Source organism: Nipponia nippon, unplaced genomic scaffold, assembly GCF_047370975.1.
Source record: "Nipponia nippon isolate SJK-2023a ecotype South Korea unplaced genomic scaffold, ASM4737097v1 scaffold_44, whole genome shotgun sequence".
NCBI lineage: Eukaryota > Metazoa > Chordata > Aves > Pelecaniformes > Threskiornithidae > Nipponia > Nipponia nippon.
This window is the reverse complement of record NW_028262363.1, coordinates 224891-239682: the sequence shown is the minus strand read 5'-3', so window position 1 is coordinate 239682 and position 14792 is coordinate 224891. Positions and strand designations below refer to the sequence as shown.

Here is a 14792-nt window from a genome sequence, read left to right as displayed (position 1 = left end):
CGCACCGTCGTGTGCGCGCCGTGATGCCATGGGGCACGGTTGTGCCGTGGGCGTGCATGGCGCGGCGCTGTGGCGCGTGGTTGCGCGCACGGCGCGGCGCATGGTTGTGCCGCGCGCGCAGCGCGGTGCCGTCGCGCGTGCTTGTGCCGCGGTTGTGCATGCCGTGGTGCACGGTTGGGCTGTAGGTGTGTGCGCCACGGTGCCGTGCCGTGGTGCGCGGTTGCATGCGCGCCAGGGTGCTGCGGTGCACGGTGCTCTGCCACGGTGCACGGCATCGCCACGTTGCACGCTTTGTGCCGTGCGTGTGCACGCGCCGGCGCCGTCTTCTGCACCCCCGTGCCCTGTTGCACGCTTGCGCGCCGCGGAGCCGCCTGCGCCGCTGCAGGTGTCTGTCTGTCTGTCTGCCGGCGGCCAGCCGGGGTTTCCAGGGCGGCGTTGCGTGTCCGTCCGTCTGTCTGGGCGCTGGTGCGAGCACAGGTCCCGCTGCCGCCGTGCTGCCGGCCGGGACCGCCCCCCTCCCCCGTGCCGCGCCGCGCTGCGCTGGGGTCGGGCGTGCAAGGCCACGGGGGTGTGCGAGGCCACGGGATGCGTGTGCAAGCCCCCAGGGGTGCGTGCCCAGGTGTGCAAAGCTGCAGGGGCGTGCAAGGCCATGGTGAGCGCGGTGGGGATGTGCAAAGCTGTGGTGAGCACCACGGGGACGTGCAAGGTTACGGTGAGGCCCATAGGGACGTGCAAGGCCGTGGTGAGCACGGTGAGGTCGTGCAAGGGCACAGTGAGCACCACGGGGTCGTGCAAGACCGTGGTGAGCACCACAGGGGTGTGAAAAGTCACAGGGTCGTGCAAGGTTGTGGTGAGCGCCATGGGGTCGTGCAAGGCCGTGGTGAGCACTGCGGGGTTGTGCAAGGCCACAGGGTCGTGCAAGGTCATGGTGAGTGCCGTGGGGTTGTGCAAGACCGTGGTGAGTACCGCAGGGGCGTGCAAAGTCACGGGGACGTGCAAAGCTATGGTGAGCACCACGGGGTCGTGCAAGGACATGGTGAGCGCCATGGGGGTGTGCAAGGGGATAGTGAGCACCACGGGGTCGTGCAAAGCCCTGGGGTCGTGCAAGGGGATAGTGAGCACCATGGGGTCGTGCGAGGTGACGGTGAGCACTGTGGGGTCGTGCAAGGCCGTGAGGTTGTGCAAGACCATGGTGAGCGCCGTGGGGTTGTGCAAGGAGAGGGTGATCACCACGGGGTCGTGCGAGGGGATGGTGAGCAGCGCAGGGTCGCGGGGGGGCGGGGGCGCCGTGCACGCCGCGCGATGCGTGTCGCACGCTCACGTGCGCGGGGCGGCCCACGTGCGCGTGTCATCGCTCGCCGGCGCTTCCTCCCAGCTGCTTCCTGGTGCCGCCGGCGGCCGCCCCCCACCCACCGCCCCTGGGGCCCCCCCCCGGGGTGGGGGAAGCTCCCCGGCACGCCCCCCCACCCCCACCCCCCCACCCCCACCCCGGGGGCACCCGGCCGGCGGCCGCTGGGCGTGCGACACCCCCGGACCCCGCCATGGTGAACCCCACCATGTGGGCTGCAGGTAGCGGGGGGCGCGGGGGGGAGGCGGGGGGCGCCCTGGGGGGCTGGGGGGCCCTATGGGGCTGTGCGGAGGCTATAGGGTGCTGGGGGCTGCGGGGGCCCTATAGGGCCCTATGGGGCTGTGCGGAGGCTATAGGGTGCTGGGGGGTGCCATGGGGTCCTACAGAGCTGCGCGGAGGCTATAGGGTGCTGGGGGGTGCCATGGGGTCCTACAGAGCTGCGCGGAGGCTATAGGGTGCTGGGGGGTGCCATGGGGTCCTACAGGGCTGTGTGGAGGCTATAGGGTGCTGTCTGGAGGCTATAGGGTGCTGTGGGGTCCTATGGGGCTGTGTGGAGGTTATAGGGTGCTGTGGGGTGCCATGGGGTCCTATAGGGCCCTACGGGGCTGTGCAGAGGCGATAGCGTGCTGTGGGGCTGAGGAGGTCCTATAGGGCTGTGTAGAGGCTATAGGGTGCTGTGCGGAGGCTATAGGGTGCTGTGGGGTCCTATGGGGCTGTGTGGAGGTTATAGGGTGCTGTGCAGAGGCTATAGGGTGCTGGGGGGTGCCATGGTGCTGTGGGGCTGCAGAGGTCCTATAGGGCCCTATGGGGCTGTGCGGAGGCTATAGGGTGCTGTTGGATGCCATGGGGTCCTATAGAGCTGTGCGGAGGCATTAGGGTGCTGGGGGGCTGTGGAGGTCCTATAGGGTCCTATAGGACTGTGTGGAGGCTATAGGGTGCTGTGCGGAGGCTATAGGGTGCTGTCGGATGCCATGGGGTCCTATAGAGCTGTGCGGAGGCATTAGGGTGCTGGGGGGCTGTGGAGGTCCTATAGGGTCCTATAGGACTGTGCAGAGGCTATAGGGTGTTGTGGGGTGCCATGGGGTCCTATAGGGCCCTATGGGGCTGTGCGGAGGCTATAGGGTGCTGTGCGGAGGCTATAGGGTGTTGTCAGGTGCCATGGGGCCCTATAGGGCTGTGCTGGGGCTGTGGGGTGCTGTAGGGGGGGCCTATAGGGCTGTTCATCGGACTGTGGGGTGCTGTGGGGCCATATAGGGCCCTATAGGGCAGTGCGGGAGCTGGGGGTCCCTGGCACGGGGTGCTATAGGGCCCTATAGGGCAGTGTGGGAGCTGGGGGTCCCTGGCACGGGGTGCTGTGGGGTCCTATAGGGCTGTGGGTCCCTGGTACGGGGTGCTGTGGGGTGCTATAGGGCCCTATAGGACTGTGGGTCCTCGGCATGGGGTGCTATAGGGCCCTATAGGGCTTCGCTGGGGCTGGGGGTCTCTGGCACGGGGTGCTGTGGGGTCCTATAGGGCTGTGGGTCCCTGGTACGGGGTGCTGTGGGGTGCTATAGGGCCCTATAGGGCTTCGCTGGGGCTGGGGGTCTCTGGCACGGGGTGCTGTGGGGCCCTATAGGGCTGTGGGGTGCTGTGGGGCACTATAGAGCCCTATAGAACCCTATAGGGCTGCGGGTCGCCGGCACGGGGTGCCGTGGGGCCGGGGGGGGTCCCGGGGGCGGGGGTGCCCCTGGGGGGAGTTTCGGGGTGGGGGGGTCCCCAGGGTGGGGGTCCCCAGGGCGGGGGTTGTCTGGGGGCGGGGGGCCCCCGGGGCCCCGGCGGGTTCCTGGCAGCCAAATTTAGGCGGTTTTCAGTAAATCGGGGCTGTTTTTAACCCGGCGAAAAATGCGAAAGGGAAACGGGGAGGAGAAGTGAAAGTGCTGGGGGGGGGGGGCCGGGGGCAGGGGGCACACACACCTTGCACGCCTCTTGCACACCCATCGCGCGCCCCTCGCGCCCCCCCTTGCACACCCGTTGCACCTGCCTCGCGCACCTGTTGCGTACCCCTTGCACACCTATGGCGCCCCTCTGGCACGCCTGTCGCACCCCCTTGCACGCCTGTCGCACCCCCCTTGCACGCCTCTTGCACCCCCCCATTCCCCCTGCTTGCACCTCCGTTGCACCCCCCCTTGCACCCCCCTTGCACCCCCCTTGCACCCCCCTTGTGCTCCCCCTTTGCGCGCCCGTTGCACCCCTTTGCACGCCCATCGCGCCCCGCTTGCACGCCCGTCGCACGCCCGTCGCACCCCCCTCGCCCCCCCCCCCGCTGCACGCCCCTCGCACACGCGCGCCCCCCGCCCGCTGCCCCCGCGCACAGGCGCGTGCCCCCCGCCCCAGCTCGCCCCCAGATTTCGGGGCCCGCGGGCGCCTCGTTAGTGACTCAGTGGCTGATGCAAATGAGGCGGGGGGGGCCGGGGGGGCCGGGGGGGGCCCCCACCCCAGTCGCTCCCCGGGGCCGGCAGACGCCGCTCGGCAGCGCCGGGACCCCCGCAGCCCCCAGACCCCCAGGGCTCGGGCCAGGAAGGGGTTAAACCCCTGGAGAGGTAATGGGGGGGGGGCAGCCCCCCCATGATTTGGGGGGGGGAGGGTATTTCCACCCCCCACCCCATCACTAGTGGGTATGGGGGGGGGGTCTCCATCATCCCCCCCCCCCCCCCGAGCATCGTCGCTGCCTGCAGCTCTGGGGGGTCCCGGGTCCCCCGGCTCGGCCCCTCCCCCCAATGTGTCACCCCCCCCAAATGTGTCCCCCCCCCAGAAATAAGAATGTCTAAGCCCCTGGAGGTGGAGAAGGGGCGAGTGGGGCTGCACGGGGAGCGCACGGGTACGGGGGGCTCGGGGGCACGGGGGGGCTTGGGGATGTGGGGGGCCATGGGGACATTGGGGGGCTTGGGGATATCGAGGGGCTTGGGGACATTGGGGGGCTCGGGGATGTGGGGGGCTTGGAGACATTGGGGGGGCTTGGGGACATCGAGGGGCTTGGGGACATTGGGGGGCTCGGGGATGTGGGGGGCTCGGGGACACGGGGGGGCTTTGGGATGTGGGGGGCTTGGGGACATGGGGGGACATGGGGACATTGGGGGGGCTTGGGGATGTGGGGGGGCTTGGGACATCGAGGGGCTTGGGGACATTGGGGGGCTCGGGGATGTGGGGGGGCTCGGGGACACGGGGGGCTTTGGGATGTGGGGGGCTTGGGGACATGGGGGGACATGGGGACATTGGGGGGCTTGGGGATGTGGGGGGGCTTGGGGACATTGGGACTTGGGGACATGGGGGGGCTTGGGGACACAGGGGGACACTTGGGACCATTGGGGACAGAGGGGCTGGGGGGACCCATAGGAGCCCCCCAAGTTGGAGGGACCTATGGGGGGGGGGTCTATAGGGGTTGGGGGACCCATAGGGCACCTTGAGACCCCCCCCCCCCGGGGGGACCCATGGGGCGGGGGGGCTCTAGGGGACCCCGGGGGGAGGGAGGGAGGGACACTGGGGGGGGGGCTATGGGGCTGGGGGGGGCTATGGGGCCCGGGGGGCCCGGGGGGGGGGACGGGACCCCCCCAGGCGGGTGCTGAGGGTCCCCTCTCGTCACAGACACAGAAAGAAATGGACCCGACACGAATCACCAGGTGAGACGTGGGGCGGCCGTGGGGCGGCTGTGGGGCGGCCGTGGGGCGGCTGTGGGGTGGCCGTGGGGCAGCCGTGGGGCGGCTGTGGGGTGGCCGTGGGGCGGCCGTGGGGCGGCTGTGGGGCGGCCCCAGCCCTGGGGTCTCCCTGCCCCCCTGACCCCCTGCCTCCCCCCAGGCCCAGCAGAACAAACCCCCCTTCACCCCAGCCCCCCCGGCCCCGGAGCCAAGGTAAGAGCCCCCCAACCCCCCCACCCCCCCAGCTCCCCCTCCCCCACCTCCCAGGTCCCCCGCCCCCACCGGCCCCCCCAACACCCCCCAATCCCATCCCCCCAATCCCCCCCCGGGTCCCCCGCCCCCCATCTCCCACCCCCTATCTCCCAGCCCACCCCCCCCAGGTCTCCCACCCCCCCAACACCCCCCATCTCCCAGGTCCCCCCCCCCCATCTCCCACCCCCCATCCCCCCCAGGTCCCCAGCCCCCCCCCAATCCCAGCCCCCCAGCCCCCCCAACACCTCCCATCTCCCCCCCCCCCCCAGGGGTGCCCCCCCCCCCCCCCCAGGTTCCTGTTTTGGGTGCGGGCGGGTGCTGGGCGATGACTCAGGGGGGAGGGGGGAGGGGGCGGGGGGGAGGGGGAAATCCCGGGGCCCCGCCGGGGGCGGCCGCAGCAAAACAGGAAGCGCCTCCGGGGGGGCGGGGGGGGCACCCCAAAATCACCCCGATTCTCCCCAAAACCAAAACCAAAATAATCGTCTCTCCCCCCCCCCCCGCCCCTCCCCCCCAGGTTAAAGCCGAGGACCCCCGGAGCTGCCCCCCCCCCCGCGCAGCCCCCCCATCTCCCCCAGACCCAGCTGATGCTGGCGGGGAGCCAGCTGGCCGGGGTGAGTGGGGGTCCCGGGGGGGCGGGGACGTTGGGGGGAGGGGGGGTTGGGGACATTGGGGACAACACTTGGGGGGGAGGGGGCTTCGCTGCTGCTGGGGGGGGTGCTTGGGGCTGGTACTAACCTGCTGCTCCCCTCTCTGTGTCCCCCCGGGGTGCTGCACGCCCCCCGTGTCCCCCCATGTCCCCACTTTGTCCCCATGTCCCCCCCTGTGTCCCCATCCCCATCCCCCTGCCCCCCCGTGTCCCCATCTCCCCCCACCCCCGTCCCCGTGCCCCCCCCCATGTCCCCACCCCCGTCCCCGTCTCCCCCCGTGTCCCCACTCTGTCCCCATGTCCCCCAACCCCGTCCCCGTGTCCCCCCCATGTCCCCAACTACGTCCCCATGTCCCCCTTTCTGTCCCCAACTTGTCCCTGTGTCCCCAACCCCATCCCTGTGTCCCCCCGTGTCCCAACTTGTCCCCACGTCCCCCCAACCCTGTCCCTCTGTCCCCCGCCATGTCCCCATCCTGTTCCTGTGTCCCCCTCGTGTCCCCAACTTCTCCCTATGTCCCCCCTCCATGTCCCCAACTTCTCCCTCTCCCCTTGTCCCGTCCCCGTGTCCCTGTCCCCATGTCCCCATCTCCGTCCCTGTGTCCCCTTCTCCCATCCCCATGTCCCCAACCCTGTCCCTCTGTCCCCATCCCCATGTCCCCAACTCGTCCCCATGTTCCCATCCCCATCCCTGTGTCCCCATCCTGTCCCCTTGTCTTGTCCCCGTGTCCCCAACCCTGTCCCCATGTCCCCAACCTTGTCCCTCTGTCCCCCTCCCCATGTCCCCGTCCCCCTCCCTGTGTCCCCTTGTCCCCTCCCCATGTCCCCAACCCTGTCCCCATGTCCCCAACCTTGTCCCTGTGTCCCCAACCTTGTCCCCGTGTCCCCCTCCCCATGTCCCCATCCCTGTGTCCCCTTGTTCCATCCCCATGTCCCCAACCTTGTCCCTGTGTCCCCCTCCCCATGTCCCCATCCCCATCCCTGTGTCCCCTTGTTCCGTCCCCATGTCCCCAACCTTGTCCCTGTGTCCCCCTCCCCATGTCCCCATCCCCATCCCTGTGTCCCCTTGTTCCGTCCCCATGTCCCCAACCTTGTCCCTGTGTCCCCCTCCCTGTGTCCCCCTCCCTGTGTCCCCATCCCTGTGTCCCCAACCCCATCCTTGTCTCCTCATTCTGTCCCCATGTCCCCAATTTGTCCCTGTGTCCCCAACCCTGTCCCCATCCCCGTGTCCCCATCCCGTCCCTGTGTCCTTGTCCCGTCCCCGTGTCCTTGTCCCGTCCCCGTGTCCCCATCCCGTCCCTCTGTCCCCATCCCCGTGTCCCCAACTGGTCCCCATGTCCCCGTCCTGTCCCCGCGTCCCCGTCCCTTGTCCCCATCCCCACGTCCCCCCCCACCCCATGCTTGCTCCCTGCTCCACCCCCCTCTGCCGCCTGCCTGCCCCTGCCTGCCCCTGCCTGCTGTCTGTCTGTCCTAACCCATCCCTGCCTGCACCTGCCCAACCTTGCCTGCATCCCTGTCCCTGCCTGCACCCCTATCCCTGCCCACCCATGCCCATCCCTGCCTGCACCCTAATCCCTGCCTGCACCCTTATCCCTGCCCATCCCTGCCTGCACCCCATCCCTGCCCACCCACGTCCATCCCTGCCTGCCCCCCCATCTCTGCCTGCACCCCTGTCCCTGCCTGCACCCCTGTCCCTGCCTGCACCCCTGTCCCTGCCTGCACCCCTATCTCTGCCTGCACCCCTATCTCTGCCTGCACCCCTGTCCCTGCCTGCACCCCTGTCCCTGCCCACCCATGCCCATCCCTGCCTGCACCCTAATCCCTGCCTGCACCCCCATCCCTGCCCACCCACGTCCATCCCTGCCTGCCCCCCCACCCCTGCCCGCCCCTGCCTGCCCCTGCCTGCCCCTGCCCGCAGCTGGCCGCGCTGATGCCGGCCCAGCAGCAGCTGCTCCTGCAGCAGGCTCAGGCCCAGCTGCTGGCGGCGGCGGTGCAGCAGCAGCAGACCACCGCCACCGCCACCGCCGCCACCGCCGCCACCACCCCCCCGGGCGGGGAGGGGACCCCGGGGCCCCCCCCGGCCCCCCCCCAGCTCACCCTCTCCCAGCCCATCCAGCTCACCGCCCAGGTAAGGGGGACCCCCCCCAGCCCTGCCTCCCCGCCGTGCGCCCCCGCCCTGCTGGCATGTCCCCCCCCCCCCCCCGGGGTCCCCCGGCCCCGCTCACCCCCTGTCCCCCCTCCGCTGTCCCCGTCCCCCCCCCCGCCCCCCCCCCCCAGGACATCCAGCAGCTCCTCCAGCTCCAGCAACTGGTCCTCGTCCCCGGCCACCACCTCCAGCCGCCCCCCCAGTTCCTGCTGCCGCCCGCCCAGCAAGGACAGCAAGGTGCGGGGCCGGGGGTCCCGGGGAGGTTGGGGGCCCCAGGGGTTCAGGGGCCCCAGGGGGATCGGGGTCCCCGGGGTCCCCAAAGTCCCCAGGGCGCTCGGGGTCCCCAGGGGGACTGGGGTCCTCAGGGCACTCGGGGTCCCCAGGGTGCTTGGGGTCCTCAAGGTCCCCAAAGTGCCCTAAGGTGCTCGGGGTCCCCAGGGTCCCCAAAGTCCCCAGGGCGCTCGGGGTCCCCAGGGTACTGGGACCCCCAGGATGCTCAGGGTCCCCAAAGTGCCCCAAGGTGCTCGGGGTCCCCAGGGGGACTGGGGTCCTCAGGGCACTCGGGGTCCCCAGGGTGCTTGGGGTCCTCAGGGTCCCCAAAGTGCCCTAAGGTGCTCGGGGTCCCCAGGGTCCCCAAAGTCCCCAGGGTGCTTGGGGTCCTCAGGGTCCCCAAAGTGCCCTAAGGTGCTCGGGGTCCCCAGGGTCCCCAAAGTCCCCAGGGTGCTTGGGGTCCTCAGGGTCCCCAAAGTGCCCTAAGGTGCTCGGGGTCCCCAGGGTCCCCAAAGTCCCCAGGGTGCTTGGGGTCCCCAGGGGGATTGGGGTCCCCAGGGGGATTGGGGTGCTCAGGGTCCCCAAAGTGCCCTGGGATGCTCGGGGTCCCCAGGGTGCTTGGGGTCCCCAGGATGCTCAGGGTCCCCAAAGTGCCCCAAGGTGCTCAGGGTCCCCAGGGGGATCAGGGTCCCCAGGGTCCCCAAAGTCCCCAGGGTGCTCAGGGTCCCCAGGGTGCTTGGGGTCTCCAGGGGGATCGGGGTCCCCAGGCAGATTGGGGTCCCCAGGGGGACTGGGGTGCTCGGGGGTCTCTGTGGGGATGGGGGTGCTCGGGGGTCCCCAGGTGAATTGGGGTCCCCAGGGGGATGGGGGTGCTCAGGGGTCCCTGGGGGGCCTCAGCGATGCCCAGACCCCCCAGGCACCAGCAATTCGGGGGTCCCTGGGGGTGCTCCCCCCACCCTGACCCCCCCCTCTCTTGCAGGGCTGCTCCCCACCCCAAACCTCTTTCAGCTACCTCAGCAAAGCCCCGGGGGGCTCCTGCCAAACCAGCCCCGCGGGGGGCTGCCCGCACAGGTACGGGGGTCACCCCAACCCCCCCTCCCCGCTTGGGGGGGGCCGCACCCCGTCACCCCCACCCCCACCCCCCCAGCTTGGGGGGGCCGCACCCCATCCCCCCCCCAACCCCCCCTTTCCCTCCCAGCTTGGGGGGGGGCCGCACCCCATCACCCCCCCAAACCCCCTCTCCATACCAGCTTGGGGGGGGCCGCAGCCCAACACCCCCCAACCACCCCCTTCTCTCCCAGCCAGCGACTCGGGCGGGCCGCCCCGAGTCCCACCTGCCCCCCGGGGCCCCCCCAAAATGCCTGGACCCCCCCCCGCACCCCGAAGAACCCAGCGACCTGGAGGAGCTGGAGCAGTTCGCCCGCACCTTCAAGCAGCGGCGCATCAAGCTGGGCTTCACCCAGGTATTTTCTTTGGGGGGGGGGGACGGGGGGTTCCCCCGGACCCCTGGGGTCCCCCGGCGGCTGCCTGAGGGTGACCCCCCCCGTGGTGGCCCCCCCAGGGCGACGTGGGGCTGGCGATGGGGAAGCTGTACGGGAACGACTTCAGCCAGACGACCATCTCGCGCTTCGAGGCGCTCAACCTCAGCTTCAAGAACATGTGCAAGCTCAAGCCGCTGCTGGAGAAGTGGCTCAACGATGCCGGTGAGGGGGGGCACTGTCACCCCCGGCCCTATAGAGCCCCTGGGCCCCGCCCCCATATGGTCCCCACCCCCATATGGTCCCCATCCCCATATGGTCCCCCTCCCTGTATGGTCCCTGGTCCCCATCCCTGTATGATCTCCATCCCCGTATAGCCCCTGGTCCCCATCCCCATATGGTCCCCATCCCTATATGGCCCCTGGTCCCCGTCCCCATATGGTCCCCATCCCCATATGGCCCCTGGTCCCCGTCCCCATATGGTCCCCATCCCTATATGGCCCCTGGTCCCCATCCCCATATGGTCCCCCTCCCCATATGGTCCCTGGTCCCCATCCCTGTATGATCTCCATCCCCGTATAGCCCCTGGTCCCCGTCCCCATATGGTCCCCATCCCCATATGGCCCCTGGTCCCCGTCCCCATATGGTCCCCATCCCCATATGGCCCCTGGTCCCCGTCCCCATATGGTCCCCATCCCCATATGGTCCCTGGTCCCCATCCCTGTATGATCTCCATCCCCGTATAGCCCCTGGTCCCCATCCCCATACGGTCCCCATATGTCCCAGGGCCCCCGTCCCCCTGCGATGTCCCCACGGTCCCTGTCCCCCCATATGTCCCGGGTCCCCCTCCCCATATGGTCCCATCCCCATATGTCCCGGGTCCCCGTCCCCCCGCCACGTCCCCCTGGCCCCCGTCCCGCCCCTCCCGGCAGAGCGCGGGGGGGGTCCCCCCATGCCTGTCCCCGCGCCCCCCCCTCCATCTCCCCCCCGTCCCCTATAGAGACCATGTCGGTGGACTCCACGCTGCCCAGCCCCAACCCCCTGAGCTCCCCCAGCCTGGGGGGCTTCGAGGGGCTCCCCGGCCGCCGCCGCAAGAAACGCACCAGCATCGAGACCAACGTCCGCTTCGCCCTGGAGAAAAGCTTTCTCGCGGTGAGCCCCCCCCCCCCCCGGACCCCTACCCCCCCGAGCCCCCTATAGCGGGGGCGGCCCCCCGCCCGCGCTGACGCCCCCAGAACCAGAAGCCCACCTCGGAGGAGATCCTGCTGATCGCCGAGCAGCTGCACATGGAGAAGGAGGTGATCCGCGTCTGGTTCTGCAACCGCCGCCAGAAGGAGAAGCGCATCAACCCCTGCGGCACCGGCACCGGGCCCCCCCCCGGCCTGCCCCCCCCCGCCAAGCCCCCCGCCTACAGCCCCCATATGGTGCGTGGGGGGCCATCCCCTGCACGGCCGCGGGCCCTCTCCCTGTACGGCCCCCGGTCCCTGTCCCCATATGGCCCCCGGTCCCTGTCTCTATACATCCCAGGGTCCCCGTCCCCTGTATGGCCTGGGGTCCCCCTCCCTGTACGCTCCCTGTCCCTATATGGCCCCCGGTCCCTGTCCCTTGGGGTCCCCGTCCCCTGTATGGCCTGGGGTCCCCCTCCCTATACGCTCCCTGTCCCTATACGCTCCCTGTCCCTATATGCTCCCTGTCCCTATATGCTCCCTGTCCCCATATGCTCCCTGTCCCCATATGGCCCCCAGTCCCTGTCCCTTGGGGTCCCTGTCCCTTGGGGTCCCCGTCCCCTGTATGGCCTGGGGTCCCCCTCCCTATACGCTCCCTGTCCCTATATGGCCCCCGGTCCCTGTCCCTTGGGGTCCCTGTCCCTTGGGGTCCCCGTCCCCTGTATGGCCTGGGGTCCCCCTCCCTATACGCTCCCTGTCCCTATATGCTCCCTGTCCCCATATGGCCTGTGGCCGCTTATGGCCCCACGGTCCCTGTCCCCATACGACCTCTGTTCCTTGTCCCCTATGGCCCCTGTCCCCATATGACCCTGGCCCCTGTCCCCATATGACCCTGGCCCCTGTGGCCCCTGGCCCCTATGGCCCATATGGCCCCCGGCCCCTCTCGCCCCCAGGTGACCAGCCCCGGCCCCGGCGTCAGCCTCCCGCTCTCCCAGGCCTCCAGCAGTCTGAGCACAACAGGTTTGGCCCCCGTTTACGTAGGACCTACCCGAATGTTTACGTAGGGCCTACACAAACATCAGCCAGCGTGGGGGTTTTCTGTAGGTCCTACAAGCTGGGATGCTTTAAGGGTGGCATGGGGGGCACGGTGTTTACGTAGGACCTACCCAAACCCCGGTGTTTACATAGGACCTACCCGAACCCCGGTGTTCACGTAGGACCTACCCGAACCCTGGCGTTTACGTAGGACCTACCCCACTGCACAGCGTGTTTATGTAGGGTCTGCACAAATCCTGGCTGGTGTATCGCTGCGGGGGGGGGGAGATGTTTTAAGGGAAGGGGGGGGGCAATGTTTTTGTAGGACCTACCCAAACCCCGCTGTTTATGTAGGGCCTACCTTATTGCCGGCGCAGCATGTTTATGTAGGGTCTACATAAATGTTGGCTGGGGGGGGGTGGTGTTTTAAGGGAAAGGGGGGATGTTTTAAGGGAAGAGGGGGGGGCCAATGTTTTTGTAGGACCTACCCAAACCCCGCTGTTTATGTAGGGCCTACCTTATTGCCGGCGCAGAGTGTTTACATAGGGTCTACACAAACACCATAGGGGGGAAGATATTTTAAGGGGGGGGCTGTGTTTGGGGGGGGGCTGTGTTTTAAGGGATGGGGGGGTGTTTTAAGGGCGGGGGGGCCCTAACATTTCTGTAGGACCTACCCAAACCCCGCTGTTTACGTAGGGCCTACACAAACACCCTTCTTCCCCCCGCCCCCCGCAGTGACTACCTTGTCGTCGGCCGCCGGCTCCCTGGCCCCCAGCCGCTGCGGGGGGGCCGGGGGGGTCCCCCCCCCCACCCTGCCCCCGGCCACGCCGCCCCCCGCCAACAGCACAACCCCCACCCCCCAGAGCGGCGCCCACGGCCCCATCGGCCTCGCGGGCCTCAGCCCCGGCACCGGGTGAGTTTTGGGGGGGTCACGGCGGGGGGGGGCCACCCGCCCCCCCCCCCCCCATTTTTTGGGGGGTCCCCCCCCATAACCGCCCCCCCCCCCCGGTTTGCTTTGCAGAAGCTCAGTGCTTGGGGTGACCGCGGGGTTAAACCCGGCGCTCATGGCCACTAACCCGCTGGCCACCATCCAAGGTGCGTGGCCGCCTTGCACGCGCGCGTGCCAGACCACCCGCCGCCTGCCCGGACGCCCGGGGGGGGGGAGTGAGTGTGCAAGGGGGGGGGCTGGCGTGCAAGGGGGCGCAGGCTGAGATGGTGGGCAGAGGCGTGCGTGGGCGTGCAAGGAGCCGTGAGCTGGCGTGCAAGGAGGCACGCATGGGTGTGCAAAGAGCTGCGAGCCGGTGTGCAAAGAGCTGGGAGATGGTGTGCAAAGAGGCGTGCAAGGAGCCATGAGCTGGCGTGCAGAGGCGTGCAAAGAGGCGTGTGAAAAGAGCTGTGCGTGGGTGTGCAAGGAGCCATGGGCTGGCGTGCAGAGGCGTGCAAAGAGGCGTGTGAAAAGAGCTGTGCGTGGGTGTGCAAGGAGCCATGGGCTGGCGTGCAAGCCGCTGCGGGCTGGAGGAGGCGTGTGTGGGTGTGCAAGGAGCCGTGATCGGGGGAGCAGAGCCCCATGCATGGGCGTGCAAGGCCGCGTGCGTGGGTGTGTGAGCGTGCAAAGGCTGCCGGGCGGGCGGCCCCCCCACCCCCCCGTGCCCTAACCCCCCCCCGCTCACTAACCGCACGCCCGTCGCACGCCCGTCGCACGCTCATCGCACGCTCACCGCCGGGACGGGGCACGGTGGGGCGGGGGCACCCCCAGTCTGTGGGGCGGGAGGAGCCACGGGGTGGGGGTCCCTATAGGGTGGGGGTCCCTATGGGATGGGGTCCCTATAGCATGGGGGCCCTATAGGGTGGGGTCCCTATGGGATGGGGTCCCTATAGCATGGGGGCCCTATGGGCCGAGGGTCCCTATGGGCTGGGGGTCCCTTTAGGAAGGGGGTCCCTATGGGATGGGGTCCCTATGGGTGGGGGGTCCCTATAGCATGGGGGTCCCTATGGGGTGGGGGGTCCCTATGGCATGGGGGTCCTATGGGATGGCGGTCCCTATAGCATGGGGGCCCTCCAGGCCAGGGCTGCCCCTGGGGGTCCCGGCGGGTGCGGGGGGGAGGGGTGACCCCCTCGCCCCCCCCCTGACGCCCCCCCCTCTCTCCGCAGCCTTGGCCAGTGGTGGAAACCTGCCCCTTTCCAGCCTTGAGCCGGGGGGGCCGCTGGTGCTGGGGAGCAGCGCGGGGACGCCGAGCACCCCCGCCATGGTCACCCCCCCCCTCTTCCTCAACCAGGGACCCCTCCCGCTCCTGGGGGCCCCCCCGGCCGCCGTGGGGCTCGTGCCGGCCGCCGCCGTGGCCCCCCCCTTGCCCCCCCCGTCCCCTTCCCCCTCCTGCTCCTCCTGCAGCTCCGCCAGCGGCGACTCTCCCCCCCCCCAGCCCCCCCCGGGGGACGAGTGATGGGTGGGGGGGCACCCCCCCGACCCCCCCGCACGCGCTACAGACCAAAAACCGACCCCCCCCCCGCCCCAAGGGGGCCGGGAGGACGGACCCCCCCCCCTTAACTTAATTTAACTTAATGATGCTGGGGGGGGGCCCCCCCCCCCCCCGTTAATCCCCTCCCCCCGCTGGGGGGTGCCCCCCCCAATTAATTTATTGGGGGGGGGGAGCGGATGGGGAAAAGAACCGAAAAAGGGCGTTTTCTGCCCCGTTTCGCGCCTGTCGAGGCGAGGGGGGGGGAAGCGAGAAAAAGGAAAAAACAAACCCAAAAAGTGACTATTTCACACCAAAAAAACCTGCCCG

General features: G+C 69.7%; 1 protein-coding gene across 1 annotated transcript; it reads left to right on the top strand.

Moving 5' to 3' along the window:
• Positions 1 to 1541: 1541 nt before the first annotated feature.
• On the top strand, positions 1542 to 14450 carry POU2F2 (POU class 2 homeobox 2). The gene is made up of 14 exons (XM_087778518.1): positions 1542 to 1569; positions 4140 to 4205; positions 5180 to 5232; positions 7833 to 8042; positions 8192 to 8297; positions 9310 to 9401; positions 9632 to 9793; positions 9892 to 10033; positions 10809 to 10960; positions 11044 to 11232; positions 11928 to 11994; positions 12745 to 12922; positions 13031 to 13104; positions 14161 to 14450. Exons 1-14 carry the CDS (start codon positions 1542 to 1544, stop codon positions 14448 to 14450), a joined length of 1809 nt encoding a protein of 602 aa, XP_087634644.1.
• Positions 14451 to 14792: the final 342 nt, after the last annotated feature.

Excerpts from the sequence above, each read along its gene's own strand:
- POU2F2 (XM_087778518.1), top strand. The coding sequence starts at position 1,542 with ATGGTGAACCCCACCATGTGGGCTGCAG. Across the intron at positions 1,570-4,139 it reads CCCCACCATGTGGGCTGCAG|AAATAAGAATGTCTAAGCCC; the intron begins GTAGCGGGGGGC and ends TCCCCCCCCCAG. Across the intron at positions 8,043-8,191 it reads CCATCCAGCTCACCGCCCAG|GACATCCAGCAGCTCCTCCA; the intron begins GTAAGGGGGACC and ends CCCCCCCCCCAG.